This window comes from Cygnus olor, chromosome 11 (genome assembly GCF_009769625.2).
Source record: "Cygnus olor isolate bCygOlo1 chromosome 11, bCygOlo1.pri.v2, whole genome shotgun sequence".
Lineage (NCBI taxonomy): Eukaryota > Metazoa > Chordata > Aves > Anseriformes > Anatidae > Cygnus > Cygnus olor.
In genome coordinates, this window is record NC_049179.1 from 21,244,725 (window position 1) to 21,260,531 (window position 15,807).

Below are 15,807 nucleotides of genomic sequence, written 5' to 3' on the forward strand. Positions count from 1 at the left end.
AACTCACTGCATTTGCCCGTTCTTAAAATCAGATCTCAGCTAGCTCCGCTGTGTCCCAAACAGCTCCCCGACTTTAACACCAAACAGATGCACCAAAAACATGCAAGCGGGCTGAGTGTTCTCTGCCTCCTCTGGGTTGTTCAGAGTCGCAGTTTAGCTCAGCATGTGATGTTCCAGGGATGAACGCCCAGGGGGCTGTGCACGAAAAATTCAAAGTGTACAGCTTCAAGTTGCCTGCAATTCCCCAAGCTATGCAGCGCGCAAAGGAAGTACCAGTCAGTTATAAATAACCACCACACAAACTCAGACATCTGTCACCCCCCACTTATTCCTTGTTTACTTCAAGTTTGGAATTCCAGGCCCCAGGCTAGGATCTGCCCCACAGTGCTGCCTTTGGGCTGCCCCGTACCAAACCAACCCCTCCGATTGCTTTGCGCTTCTCGGGAAAGCCTGTGACAAGCCTCACAGCCAAGCTGGATGCCGAGGACTCAGCTTTGAAAAAGCTTTTGATAGAAGAAAAAGGGACAGAACCACCCCCTCCTTACAACTGTCTTATTAGCAAAAATCAGGATTTTTCAAAGTTTAATGTCACAGAATCTGGAAGATCCACAGCAGGGAGAGCCAGTGCCAGTTGGCCAGGCCTCTCCCCTTGCATCTAAGCCAGGTTCACTAAGTAAAGGAGAAAATATAGATAAAGAACAAAAAAAACAAACAAACAAAAAAACACGGCCACCGCTCTGCATCTGTAGAACGGCTTGTATGATGGAGCTGTAACTGCAGTTATCTTTGTTTCCCGTACTGCAATCACGTTTATGTTCTGGGAAATCATGAAGTCTCAGCAATAATTTATTCAGTACAATACTTGCTAAGTGACATGAAGTAATAAAGATAGACAGCTGCTGAAGTCACACGCCCTGGTGTTTCCTCACCAAAGTGTGCAGTACCGATTGCCAATCGATTCAAACATCCATTAGTTTAAAAGCCAAGCCAGCCTGGCGTAACAAAGTCACCACAGCGGTGACACTGCTGGTCACGGTAAAAGCTGCAGGCACTGCCAGGGTGGAGAACAGTTGTCCTCGGAGGCCTGACAAGTTTTCCTCTATAAGCTACTTTATTATCCAAGTTACATGTTTTATTTAAATACCTTAAACTATACATACGTAGCATCAAGCCGAGTCGCCTATAAATTCAAGCATAGCATATTTCACATCCTTAGAGGAAAGCAATGATGTCTTGCATGTCTACAACTGGGTTTAGATTTCTGAGTTGCAGACTTACAGCTCATGCCCACTAGCACAAGGTCACTCGGATGTATACACAACCCCTTACCATACATTCTTCCTTCCCATTTCATGAGTCTTCTGATTAACCAGACTTTGTGTTTTTTTTTTTTAAATTACTATCACCTCAGTAAAAATACTTTTTCTTTCATTATAACATTTAAATAACATCATAGGATATTGACAAAGTCAAATAGTACCAGCTGGGCATTTTATATTTCAGGAAATTTCCCTGCAGTTAATGTTGTTAAAGATTTAACTCATTAATTAAAAAGGAACGGCTACAAAATTCAGGCTTCTGCATTTCTGCAGCTGTAAGCCACAGCCAACGATATGAAATCTAAGAAACCTACCGTGTCTTTAGCTGCACAAGAAAACCAACAAGTCATCATAGACCTCGCGGCTCCTTGCTGCCAAAAGCAACCGATTTATCTCGCATCGAGTTACAAACCGCCGCAGCTCAAAGCAGCGAGCCAAGCGGGTTCCCACTTTCAGGAACGGATTCTCTCTGCCGCCCCGAGCTCATTTTGTTCCGTCATCCTTCTCTTAGCTTGGATCCCCCAGCATGTTTTCTCCGTCTTCAGGATCCTCCTCAGCCTTCATCCCTCAGGAGGACGCGGGTCCCGCCGCCTGCCAGCAAGCCCGCAGCGCTCCACCGGCCGCCCGGCTCACCAGTAAATACTGCCCGGCTCCGGAATATCTTGTAAGCGATACGTAGACAGTCTCATCAGCCCAGATCTATTTTCTGATAATCCACTACTTGATAGCCGGGTGATAGAAAGCAATCGCTATTAATACATTCTCCGCGTGCTCATGCCGTGAGTAATGTGTTTTGTGTTCAATGTTAACAAACGAGACAAGCATGCACGAAGCTCACTACTGTGTTATGCTTGCAGACACACAAACACTCACTTTAAAATAACAAACACGTTAGTCAAATTAACCATCAACTGACATCAAGGAAGGCCATACTTATCCCCACTAATAACACAGAAGGACTGAAATACTAGCAGGAGTAATTTTTTCCCATTCCACCACAAAGCCAAAACCAGACCCACGATCAGACTTCAGACAGTTACAACTGCAGAGCAGATGGAATGCGTGATCCTATTTTGACAGAAATGCAACCCATTTTAAATTAGAAAACACACATGCCTGTGCTTTAAAGAAAATCTCCTTTTACAGCGATGGAACCATTCTGAACAGGACCTGGTTTCGGCTTACTGCTGCTGCCAGCCTGTCTCCCGACTTGTTAAACGAGAAGAGTCACAGAGGCTGTCAAAACATTAAATAGACAGCATAATGATTAACAGCGGGGAAGATGTAGAGTCTCCTTTCACAAGTTTTAAATTTAAAAGGAGATCTCCCAAGTGCCGTTTTTAGAGGACTAGGTCAACATTACAAGCAACGCACTGTTTAGTCTGCAGGAGACAAACACGGTGCATAGCAAGAAAAACCGCACGCACACACACACCCTGTAGGACACTTGAAAGACTGCAAGCAACTTAAAATAAATGACTCCTCTGAGAAAAGCTGTTACAGGTAAGTCATGTCTATTCATATTTGCACAAATTCACCCCCTCCCAGTAATTTTTAAGCTATTCCATGTTACTTGCTGTGAGCAACAGCCCTTTGCCTTATCGCTCTGATGTGTTTCAAGAGAGCATCCCAAGACTTCTCCGCAATTAATGTCTATGTGACAAAAGTGCTCCAAAACCGTTCAGTGACCATCACAATGGCCACGTCCTCTCACAAGTTGTCTTCTGACCAGAACCAAGTCTGTCTCCTCACCTAAAAGTGGCATCTTGGGGAAAAAAAATACACACACTTTACAACTGACAGCAATAGCAAACAAAAAAAATAAAAAAAATCTGAAATCAGAGTTTGGTGAGAAACCACGCAGAGGCCTGTGCCTCCCAGGCGAACGTGCTTGTTGCAGGCATACCCAAGCCAAAGGTTTCTCTGTCTGCCTGCAGACATTCCTGGTGACCTGAGGGCCGTGCCTATCCTGTGGCCCCTTGATGCTGAAGATCATCCCACCAGGGCCTTGTCCACGCCACCCAGGATTGCTGAAGCACATCCTGCTCCGGGGAAGCACCACTTGCTTCCACAATGCCACCAGCACCGAGCGGGCCCAGCAAACAGCCCGGCTCTGGACCCGCGCCGACGGGATTCTTATCCAGGGCACCTCCAACTCAGAGAACTTGAAGGGCAGAAAATAATGAAAATCCAAGCGTGAGGTCAGAGACTACAAAACCACCACACTTAAAGCTTTTAGTTTTCCTGAAGAATTTTACTGAGCAGGGACTGATTCTCAAAACAGTCGCGAGTTTTGCTTCTTTGCTCATCTTTTATCAATGGCAGTTTGACACAGGAATTTTTTGCTTTTCATTCCTGAAGAGCTTATATAGCAAACAAGCATCTATTACAGTGACAATGCTGCTAATTGTAAAGAAAGACTAAGTCACCTCTGACCACTTAACGAGCACTCACATTGCACTCTGTCAGCGTAACCGACGTGTGGTAAGGCAGACCTGGTTTTGCCCCACGAGACACCGGCAGCGCAGGGCTCCAGAGGTGCTGAGCTGCCCAACGCACCACCGGGGCCTAGCTAAGGGCAGTGCTGCCACTGCACACCTGCTCTTCCCAAGCTCCAAGAGCCTGCCAGGAATCCTTCCCACCCCAGGTCCCTGAAGACAAACCCCACCTGGCTGGGCTCAGCAGCATTTCTTCCCACCGGCTTCTGTCTGGTGTGCCCTCGGTTTGAGGCCTTCACATTGACCCAACTCGTTAGGCGGCAGCATGCACTGTGCATCACACACCAGCAGGCTGGGGAAAAGAGCGAGCACAGAACTTCTCCAAAAGCTCCCCCAGCTTTCAGTCAGTGATTCAGGCTTCCTGGGCTAGACTCTCCTTACCTCATAACTCCCAATTAATTTCTCTATTACTATCTTGTTTTTCCTCAAGTCCAAATCAGCTTTCAGCATCCTCAACACCCTTTGGTAAGGAATTGCACAGCTTCACTGCGTGCTGCATGAACACCCACCGTTCCCTCTGAACCCCAAGCCCCTTATCTCACGGGGCATTCAGCAGCTTGCAAGCCAAGCCACTTTCCCTCTCCGCAGCCCCTGTCCCGCAGTACCTGGACCATCCCACAGCACCACCCTGCACAGCACAATGCAAAGCCCCAGCCCAAACATCGCCTATCTCCATTATTTACTAAACAGAGCATGAGGCACAGCGCAGAGCCAAAGTCTGTGAGGCCGTAAGTCTGTGGCCTTCAGAAACAAGCCCGTCATTACAATTAAGCATTTAAAGATGAGAAAGCAGTGAGAGCCTGAACAACAGCCGCTAGAGGGACTTGCGCTCGGGCACGCCAGGTTCGGTCTGTGCGAAGCCAGGCGGGCCTTCCCGTGCTACCGAGGGCAATGGAAATGGCAAACGGCTGCTGGCAATGAAAACCACCGGGTACTATCAGCAGTGATAGGCTAAAATATATATATTTGTACACTGCTGTCAACCAGCAAAGTTAATATTTAAGATCTGTTAATTGTAATAGAATCTATATTTATTGTTAAACAGCAGAATATTTAGCAAATATGAGCTTACTGCTACTGGACATTTCCCTCTTAAGCAAAAAAAAAAAAAAAAAAAAATAGCAGGAAGAGGCCCCGAAGCATGCTATTACTTCACCCACTGTCACCCAAGCGACCCCACCGAGGAGGAATCTGGAGCAAAGAAATTGTGTCATTAGTGATCCTGATGCACGAGAGGAAAGAGCAATACTGGGCTATGGGAACCAACAGGACAGACGAGCGAAGACGCCAACGCTGTGAGCTGCGGTCCAGAACAGACACTAACCCCCGCTGGAAAGTGAGGCAGATGCAATACTGCCATCTTCCATTTGTGCATAACAGAGCATTACAGTCTTACCACAAAGCTAACAAATGCACGACAAGTTAACTGGCTGCTGAGACAGCAGTACTGCCCAAGAAACTTCCACCTGAAATGGGAATTGCTCATCCAGAGTCGCCTCTGTCTACAGAGCTGCACAAACAGACTACATAAACGCACAGCTCATTTAAATAGAGCACGCAGACTCCTCAGCGGCCACCTAACTCACTTCCAAAATACCAGCTGTAACTCACAAGCCTTCTTAAACCTTTCAGCCTGAAAGCTGACATAAACCTATGAAAGTGAACACAGTTTCTCGTCACCACCGAGCTAGGCAGATAATCCTATTAACGAAAAAAAAAAAAAGGGGGGGGGGGCACATCCTCCTCTAATGCCATTAGTGCTTGACTTAAGCGCATAACACACCAAGGAGCGAAGAGCTCTGGCAAAACACGGCCACCGCTATTTACAGCCAATGGTCACACGTACACGAATGTTCCTATAAGCTCCCTAGAGAAAATACAGAGATCATGCTTTTATATGAATAGTTATAAAACTGAAACTGCAATTTTTGATGTCTTTGAAGACTGTTTAGAAATAGTAATTACTGAAAAAGAAAAGTCTAAGAATGATCAGTTTTAGGGCCCTCTGTCATGAGATAATCACTTCTCCAGCTTAGGCTTTAAGCAGTTTTCCTGCTGGGAAAGGAAGGCGCCCACTGATAAAGGGGAGTTACTCAGAAAATGCACACGCGTCACAGAGCGCAGAGGAGAGAAGAGCAGGCACAGCACGTCTATCAGCTCACACACTTCGTTTTCCTGCTCATTTTACAGAGGTCAGAGTACATTCGTGATTAAAATTAACATTTAAACAGACACACCCTGTGATTTCACATGGCACGAAAGGACTATTGCCTTTGAAGTAATTTGATTTATTTGAAAACCACAGAGCCTAAAAATAGTTTTAATAGCCTAACCTACTCCTCTGCCTTTGACAGGGACGTTCACCAGGTGTAGCTCCCCCCTGCAGCACAGATGCACGTCCGCTACCACCACCCGTCTCGCAGGCTTTGGCTTTGCTGCAGCCTCCCAGAAAAAGCTGCAGACACAAGGTTTGAGAACAGATTAGCTCAAACGGAAAACATGGCACTTTATATTTTATAAGCATATCTTGCTTATCAGCACGTGTGTTTTCATATAAAAGCGTTCTGGAGTTTAAGACTGCAGGAGTAAGATGTGCTGTTTAGTCTGCGTGAGGGAAGGAACAGACCCAGCCTGAACACGGAGCTCTTGTTTCACCCAGCAGGTTCCCACACGCAGCACGTTATGTTATCACCTCGTTTACTGCAATTTCTCCATCTACGGAAAAATTATTGAATGCTACAAAGTGGGTGAGGCTTAGTCTAAATAGTGATCAAACCCAGCAGCACTCCCAGTACCACTTCGTTTGTACGCTTCTCTCAAAATGCTCATGTCGAGAACTTTTATTAACACCTGTGCTGTTGCATGGCTTGTTTAAATAAAACTGCATCCTGTAATTAATATAACGAAGTCACCTAACAAAGCAGCTTAAAGGAAAACAAATAGCAACTATCTAAAACCTTAATGCAAACATTTTACCCAATTCTGAAGGCATTTTCGTTCCTACAAGTTAGCATATCCCAGGTATTAAGCGATTATTTGAACCTACTTCTAGCTAGACATGCAACACGTCAAATAGTCCTCTCAAAAACGCCGTAAGGGCTCTAAAGCTGTGCCAGGTACTAGGTCCCTCTCACAGGGAGCGATGTGTACCTAACAGCAGAACCACCTTCTCTCATTTCCATGAGTCTTCTGCAGTAGGGGGAAAAACCACCAGCATCGAGCACAGCAGCACGCGAGCTGGAGTGGAAGCATCGAAGGACTCTGCACGCAGCTCCAGAAGGATGCTAAGTCTGCTAAAATAACAGTAAAATAAATATATTATTTTTTTTATAATGCAACTTCCTGGTGTCTCTTTGCCCAGGACACATAACATAACTTTGTCAATAAGACACCCTCAGCCTCTCAGCCCCGAGATACAGACCAGCTTGGGCACTGCTAAAAGCAACCAGAACAAGCCAGGGGCTCGGCAGCTGCTTCTTAAAACAGTCTGGTAAGAGCATCTCACAGCACAACAGGGCCCTGCCTCCTGTGCTTACACCCAGGAGCACTGCTCCCCCAGGGCCAAGGAGGGCATCACAGCTGCCCCCAAAAAGGGGATGGGAGCCGGGGAGCCCTGGTGGCTGGGGAGCAGGAGGCTGGGGAGGAGGCTCGTCCCTTCCGAAACAGCAGAGGCCAGGTCAGAGGCCAGCTGGGCAGTGCCTGGCACAGCCCTCCTCGGGACTCGCGGCAAAGCCCTGGTTTGGAAGCACAATCCCACCTGTAGCAAAGCATCAGAGAACACCAGGACGATGAAACACGACAGGGCTGTTACATTCATCCCGCAGGGAAGCGGCCTCCAGCACGTACACGTGGAGAAGGGAAACACCACGTCAGTGACTCGAGCCTGTTCGGTCACCACCCACTGATGGAAGGATGGGATGGTACCGGTCAATCAGGTGCCAGCCTGCTAATAAATATCAATATTTAAATGCTACCGACGAAGCACTGCATAAGCTCTATCTGAGCAGCAGGTCAGATGAACTTGAAATGGATTCATCAAAAGATGACCTCGGCCCTGTCTGCAGAGTTATTTCTGCAAGTCAGCTAAGGACATTCATGCAGGATCTCCCTGAACCTCCAATTTGTAGATTTTCTTTTTAATTGCTACATTCCAAAGTGATAAAGCACTGACAAACACTCCTTTCTAAAGCAGCCTGAAAATTACAATGCACCTGCACGCAGGCTGCAGCACACAGCTTTTGCTGAACCACAAATTGCCATTCCTCCCCCTCCTCGTGTTTCTCCACACCGACCGCAAACATCACAGAGACGAGCACATGGCTCTATTTAACTAAATGCAAATGAAGCACAAAGTTTTTCCAAGGAATGCGCACGTTAGCACGAGCCTTAATAAAGCTTCCCGGAACCCAAACATCCCCTAAAGAATAACCACATTCAGCCTAGGATTTGACATTTGAATATTACAATGCTGTTGATTCTTGGCCGCGTTGCCCGAGGACGGCATTGTAAAGCCGTGCGAGGCTGCACACGGAGGTCAGGGAAGCAGGCGAGCAGGGATGAGTAACTTCGCTCTGGCCAGCAGCGGCCACGCTGGAAAAATTCTGCTGACCGGCCCCAGCACCGCGATCAGCGTGGCTGGCGAGAGCTGCTCCGTCTGTGCACGGGGCAGAGCGGTGACACAAAGCCATCAGAGTCTTGTTCGTTTTCAAGTCAGCGTGTGCCGCCGTCAGCAGCAGCCACCTTTATTTCAGGTAACAAGTTGAACAGAGAAATCATCCTGACTTGGGTTAAAAACTAGGTCCTTTAACACCTCGATTTTTCACGTCATTCCTCCAGTTATTAGTGTGCATTCCACAGCACCTTGGTGCTGCAAGCTGTTGTTAACGAAGTTTTTCTGCTGTACTCACAAAGACAGAGTGCTGCCGGTCAGTTAGGAACTGCGGTGAGCTGTAGTTCCACCACTAGAAGTGCCCAGAGGAGGGCAGGCGGTGGGACCTCACCCCCACGGGGGCTCGCTGCGGGCTCACCCGAGCAGGGACAAGCAGGGTGCCAGCCCTGACACAGAGGACGTCACCCATTTACTTGGCAGCTCCACGGGCACCAAGGCACTGACACAAACAAGTCCAGCTGTCAGTGACTGCGCGAGCTGGTCAGATGTTAATTTACCCATCGGACATCATCACAGCAGGCAAGCGCTCAGATGCCTACCTTGCTTTTTTCCAAAACAGTTTCCACTAATTACACGCTACCTTCAGCTTTTTATGGATATATTCAAAAATAAATAAATAAATAAATCGCTTCTCCTGGAGGAGAAAGGACTGACAGGAGTTTCTGCACGGTTTTACATCTGCTTGTTCTCATCACGTGCAGGGCTCCACGCAGCACTGCTGCTACCCGAGGCACATCCCAGGCACCCATCTCACGCCGTGTCTGAGCGCAGCACTCCCAGGGGAGCTGCTCGTGGTGTGGTTTCAGCTCCGCAGCCACCCGCCCTCCCCAGGCAGCCCAAAAGCCCCTTCCCCAGGGCCAGAAAGGCTGTAAACCCCACGTCAGTCAGGTAGTGCACCTCAAACCTAGCAGAACCCCTCCGTGGCTATTTCCTAAGTGAATTTAAAAAGCTTTAAAGAAAGAAGTAGGCACCCCTCCTCCACAGAGCCCAGCGACGAGAACTCACCAGGGGAAGCTGAGTGGCGAAGGTGTGGGGCAGCAGGAGCTTCCTCGAACAATAAATACGTCCTTCCCCAAGCACCTTCCCCAGGAAACCTCAAGCAGAGCCAGTCTGCAGGCATTTCTAGTGTGCTCCTCGCACACGCAGCTACAGACAGAATCCCTAACAGCAGTGGAGGAACACGTCCCTAACCACAACCTAGCTCACACACACACACACGTACAACATCAGCGCTTCCCTTGGAACCTCAGGACGATTAGCAGCACACGCTGCTTCTTCGGTCACCTCAACGCAATCGAGTACACCAACTGATTTATCCTGTCAGCGCTGGTGAATGTGGCGTCACCCCCGACCACGAGCAAGGACCATGCCCTCAGGCCTTCGTGGGCTTTGTATGGGATCTGCCATAAAGCTCCCGGCCCACAATGTTGCCCGCGACAAGTGGCATCTGTCTCACCACGCAGAGCACTGAAGGTGCTGAGCAGGCTGCTCAGATTACTTCCCAGGCACCATCAGCCGGCTGGAGTTGGCAAAACCAGGTAGTTCCTTTTTCAGACACACCAGCCTGGATAATGGTGGGACCGGCAATTACTCTCTGCTGCTTTTTACGGCTTTCCTCCATCGCGAGACAGGTAGTAAAGCCTTTCCCAAAAGCTCACCATCAGAAAACCAGAGGGCACGTAACTGTTACCTTAACCTGGAATAAAGCGTTCAGAAGCATGATGAAGGGATTAAGCTTCTCTCCACTCCCCAGGAAATAGCCCTGGGTGGGGACAGAGCAGAGGGATGAAGTTCCCAAAATGCGTAACTCTTTCCCCAGAAGTTTCCATCCACCCAGCACCCCTCGGCAGCGCTCCCACACCCACCCCCAGGACCAGCAGCAGGGTCGGGGTCTATCCACGCGCCCCCTCCAGCCTCACCATTCACGCCTGCACACGGGGCAGAATTATTTTCTCATACTGAGTAGCTGGTGGAGCGGTTGTGTAACCAAAATAAGTCACGACTAGATAAGTGAAGTACATCATGGGTACAGAACGCAGCTCCTCAAGGACCTCAGTGAAAGCAGCTTCCCCTCGCACATTTTGGGATAATTTCAGTTCTTAGAGGCGCTGACTGACCAAACCCACTGCTAAAGGAAGGCCTGCTGAGCCCTCACCTGCGACGTGAAACATCTCAACACCTATTCGAGGCAGATGCTGTATCACCCCCGCAGGGTCTGCTGCCATCTAATTCCCGTGGGCTTACTTTGACCTAACCATCAGTCCTGAAGCACCGGGCGACTAACGAGCAGCAGGAACCAGGGGCAGCCCACACATCCCGAATTATCATAACAGACTTCTGAATCACCCCGCGGCACTCAGCGCGGCGAGGCGCCTGGACGCGGAGCTGTCGGAGGAGCCGCCGCCAGGTCACCCCCGAGCACCCACACGCCTCCAAGCGGGCCGGTATTTCCGAGTCCTGCTGCCAGGTCTGAGACAAATGTGCAGCGGCAGCGTTTCAGGGACGGCCAGCACCTTGAGGGAGAACGGGCAGAAGCCAGCACATCACACCAGCCCGGCCCTTACGCTACGTCCCCGGCCAGCGGTGGGCTGGGGACCGGGCCCAGGCAGCAACAACCGGGGGTCCCGGTACCTCGGGGGGTCCCGGTGGGTGAAGGACGACGACGCAGGCACCCCACCACTGAGGTCACCTGCAGGGCTGAGCGAAGTAAAACCAGAGCCACGAGGCCGCCTGACGCCAGCCTGGGTTTGGGGAGGCGCAGACGCACGGAGGGTGCAAGGGACAGCGTGGGGGGTACGGGCTGAGGGTGCCCTGCCCCTGCCCCAGGCATCGCCTTCCTGGAGGGCAAGGCTGGGGGAGGCGAAATAAAATAAAATTAAATGGGGGAAAATGAAATAAAATAGGGGAAAGTAAAAGGAAATAATACGGGGGGGAAAAGGAAATAATACGGGGGGGAAAAGGAAATAATACGGGGGGGAAAAGGAAATAATACGGGGGGGAAAAGGAAATAATACGGGGGGGAAAAGGAAATAACACGGGGGGGAAATGGAAATAACACGGGGGGGAAATGGAAATAACACGGGGGGGAAATGGAAATAACACGGGGGGGAAATGGAAATAACACGGGGGGGGGGGGAAATGAAATAATACAGGGGGAAAATGAAATAAAATAGGGGGAAATCAAAATAAAATCGCTAGCCCCGCCGCAGCAGCACCGATCGCAGCCCGTGCCCCCGTGCCCCGCTGCCGGGCTCGGTGCCCCCGGCGCAGCCCCACGCACCGTGCTGCCCGCGATGACGGCCTCGTGCTTCCTCAGCCGGGACTTGAGGCTCTTCATGGCGCGGCCCCGGCGGGCGGGCGGGCGGCGACCCCCGGCCCCGCTCCGCGCCCCCGGTCCCGGTCCCGGTCCCGGTCCCTGCCCCCCGCCGCCGCGGCCGGGACAGGATCGCGCTCCCCCCGCCCCCTGCCGCACCACCCCTAGCCCGTGGCCCCGCCCCCCGAGGGCGTCGCGGCCAATCGGCGCCCGCCCGCGCGGGCGCTGCGGCCAATGGGCAGGCGGAGAGGGGGGAGGGACTTCCTCGTTTTAAAGACGGACGGAGGGGAGGGAGGGAGGGGGGAGAGGAGGGCGGGGGCGGAGCGGGGCGGAACCGCCCGGCCGCCAGGGGGCGCGCGGCGGGAGGCCCCTGAGGGGGGCCCCTGAGGGGGGCCCCTGAGGGGGGCTGCCCCCGTCCCGCCGCACGCTTCCAGCTCCCTCATCCTGGAAGCAGCTCCCACAGTTTGGTCTGAGCTTTTTCCGGCCCACGCCACGTTTAATGTTTCCTTTTCGTCACCTCGCTCGCAGCCCTGACACACAATGGCACGGCGCTGGGGAGTTTAAGGGTCTTGCGTGTTATTTAATTACAAGTCATGTTGTGTTTAAACCCTAAAACCTTGCTTGTTGCGGCAGGATTGGGAAAATCCAATCAATACACATCTCCCTCTAATAGATGTGCAAGGTAAATGCCGGCGCTCTTTAATCGATTCAGGCAAACCACATACTTAAACACTTCAGTTTCTTTCTAGGTGGCCTGTGTGGAGGGAAAGATGCTCGATGTCTTTAAATACACTCTGGAGAAGCCCAAAGACTACGGGCTGACTTTGCCCCGCTGAGAGCCCCGCAGCCACACGTGCATGTCCGTGTCGCTGGGAGGGACCAGCAGGCCCCTCAGCGAAAACCTTCCCCAGCAAGTCCCCCCCAGCCCAGCCTCACCTAAAAGGTCCAGGTTTAAACTCTTCAAAGAAAAGGTGTCCGTGTCCTGAATGCTATGCAATGCTGTCAGGGCTCTCCACCCTGAAGAGCTGCCCTTTGATGCAACCTCCCTCCTGCCGGGAGCCAACTCCCTTATCTGTGACACCTCCAGCCCCACACATTCGGGACAGACTCAAAGAGCAGCTTCCCCTCAGAGAAATTAACACCTTTGGACAGACACCTCGCTGTCATGCAGCCAGACAGTACTCATCCTACTCTGAGGCTTGCAAGTCCCCTTTGAACCCTGGTTCCCACCAGAGCAGCCAGGCCTTGCCCTCCCGTCCCTGCTAGCACAGGTAATCTGATTCTGCCCGGCACAACTCAAAGCGACGTGACTGGTAAAATGACAACAGCAGCTGGAAGCTGGTGAGATCAGGATTCCCCTGTTGTTCTCTACCCATGGCAATACAAGCAGTGGTTTCCTTCAGTTAGCCAAAAGTACAAAAGCAAATTCCTAGAGGGCACCAAGGCACAGCTCCCCAAAGGGGTGTTTGCATGAGGATTTGAGCAAACATGACCAAGTAACATTCATGTTCACTGACGAATCCAAGCAGAAAGTTAAGCCCCATCACCGGCACCAGTCTAGCCTGGGGCAGATGAACTGGTTTGAGCTCTTCAAATCAGAATCAGTTCTTCAAATCTTCAAATCTGAGTTGTTGCAGAATATGGTTGGTTCATTAAAAAGACGTTTCTATTACCAAAAGACTCAGCTTTCCAAAATATCCGAGTTTTGGGAGCAAACTAACAGCAGTAGCTTTCTCCTCCTTCCACCAACTTTGTGTTGTTTAATGGAAGCTCCTTCTGAATCGCTCCAGTAAGAGGGAAATCAGAATTTTAAAAATAACTCCTTGCTATCATTTCAGTGCCGAGACACTGCACGTAGCAGTTCCAAGTGCCCAGCCGATTCCAAAGCAATTCCCTGTCCACAGATAACCACACACACGCATGAATTTGCACCAACCAGCTGGGTCTCTGCTCTTCTGAAGGCTCAGCAGCTAGGGCATTACGATGGCATCTGCCTTGTCAACCAGCTTCCTCCTGCTGGAGTCAGCCGCGGGTGACGCCTGTCACAGTCACACCGCGTTTCTCGTAGCCAGCTCTGTGCAGGGGAAAGCAGTGAGCCAGAGCAGCCTGAGCAGAGCCTGCCCGTTTTTTTTGACTCCTGTCAAAGCAGAAAGCTCCCCACGCGAACACCATCTTTCAGCCCTAGTGCTGCATGTATCAGCACGGGAACAAGATGTTTCATGTTAAATTACTGGGGGCTGACTTGTGCATTTGACTGGCATCCAGGCTGTACCGATTCAGGAGGGCACCCAGCTGATCTCGCTGTCTCAGCAGCACGTACTGCAGCTCTCACTCTGCCTCGCCAGCCCAAGCAGGGCCCTCGCAGTGCCGATGTCCATGTTTTAGCCCTTCCCCTGGCCACGGTGCCAGCACTTTTCCCAGGTTCCGGCCACGTTGACTACAGCCTTTTTCTCACTTTTCTCCCCAAATGAATTCAAGCTGCTGCTGCTAAGATTCGTGGCAGGTAGTTCCCAGTACATCGCCCCTCTCCACGGCCCATCCGTCTCTGCCTATTAGCGAGATGCATCCTCGCTTGTCCTGCAGTGTGCTCTCACCATCACTGTTACTGGTTCTTGGCTCCTGTCACCTCGTTCCCCACTTGTCTGGCCAGACTTCCTCCCAACTCTCGGCTGTGAGTGAGACAAGCCAACACAAGCCAATCTGCTACAACTTGTATTTGCTTTGCTCGGGCACAAACAGCAGAGCACAACCTGGGGGCGGTGAGATAAGGTCACTTCACTGCTGACAAACGGGGACCAAATGGAAACGTGCAGCTCCTGCTGGGTGTTTGTTCCACTCTCTTCCCAATTCAGTTTCATTTATTTCTTCCTCTAGGACTTCAAACCACAGGTTTCTTTGGAGCAATGGCTGGCGCTGACTGCATGCCTCCTTGTACACCGACGTACAGTTTGGTGGACGTCCTTTAGGTGCTCGTGCATCAGTGATGCTGTGTACACCGCAGCCTTTGTCCATGCCGTGCTGCCAGGGGTGCTCAGCCCTGGGACCGTCAAACTACTGCTGAGCGCGGCAGGACTGCACACACCGATGCACACTTGGTGCCATTTCAGTAACCATGGCTAAAGTTTGACCTCAGCAAGCTGCTTATGTAGCTCAAAAGCGATCACACTCTGTATCTGTTCAAGTGTTTCATTTTTTGTGACAATCTCTGCTTCCTGCAGCACAACAAAGGGTATATTTATTCCAGCAATGTTTGTGTGATACGTACGGGGCTAATGGCACACACAAGTTGCTGGCTGGCCTTCTAACAGGCCTGGAATCTAATTAATCTCTGGCAGGTTCCTGTGAAATAGAAGCAGTGTTGGCCTGCACATCTAGCAGTCAAGACAAACTAATTGGAGCCAAGTTGTACAGTGAGAACGGAGGAAGGAATGGCTTCACCACGGTGGAGGCTTGTCAGGGCTGTACACTGCCAAGGTCTGTTTCTGCTCTATTGGAAGAGCAACGTTTGTGCAATGCTCTCAGCCAGAGTTCAAAGAGAAATATTTGAGTCAGTCGCAAACTAGCACAAAGCTTGGTGGTCACACACTCCACAAACATGGGCGATACTGACTTTGGGCTTATGAGCAGGAGAGACTGCTGAGCAGCAGTCCTGCACATGGACCGGGACTCCCGGGCCCCCGCGTGCACCCAGGGATGTCTCCCCCAGGGAGGACCCTCTAAGCAGACCACTACGTGGCAACGTGTGTCACCAAAAAGCCGCGTCTCAACAAGCTTTGCTTCTCAGGTATTTTATCAGACAGAAAAACGGATCAGTCAGAGTACGTTACGCTCCTGCAGGCATTTGGCTTATCAGTCAGTTTGTTAACGGGACACAAAAATCAAACCCCAACCTGACTGAAAGGGGAACGCACCCCTCACTATTTCTGTTTGGGTCGTTGAAGTACCCAGCCAACACCTGCATCACTTGCTGCCTTAATCACCCAGATAAATTTACCTCCATGCCAAGCA

General features: G+C 50.8%; 1 protein-coding gene across 3 annotated transcripts in view; it reads right to left on the reverse strand.

The window, feature by feature from the left end:
• The window catches only part of UACA (uveal autoantigen with coiled-coil domains and ankyrin repeats), a 31,900-nt gene extending 19,995 nt beyond the window's left edge, over positions 1–11,905 (reverse strand). For 2 of the 3 annotated variants that reach the window (XM_040570055.1, XM_040570053.1), the window contains exon 1: positions 11,767–11,905. In XM_040570055.1, the coding sequence (XP_040425989.1) occupies positions 11,767–11,823 (57 nt within the window). In that variant the 5' untranslated portion in view covers positions 11,824–11,905. Of the gene's footprint in view, positions 1–1,633; positions 2,236–11,766 lie in introns of those variants that run through there. The other variant, XM_040570056.1, reaches the window with a different exon arrangement.
• Positions 11,906–15,807: the final 3,902 nt, after the last annotated feature.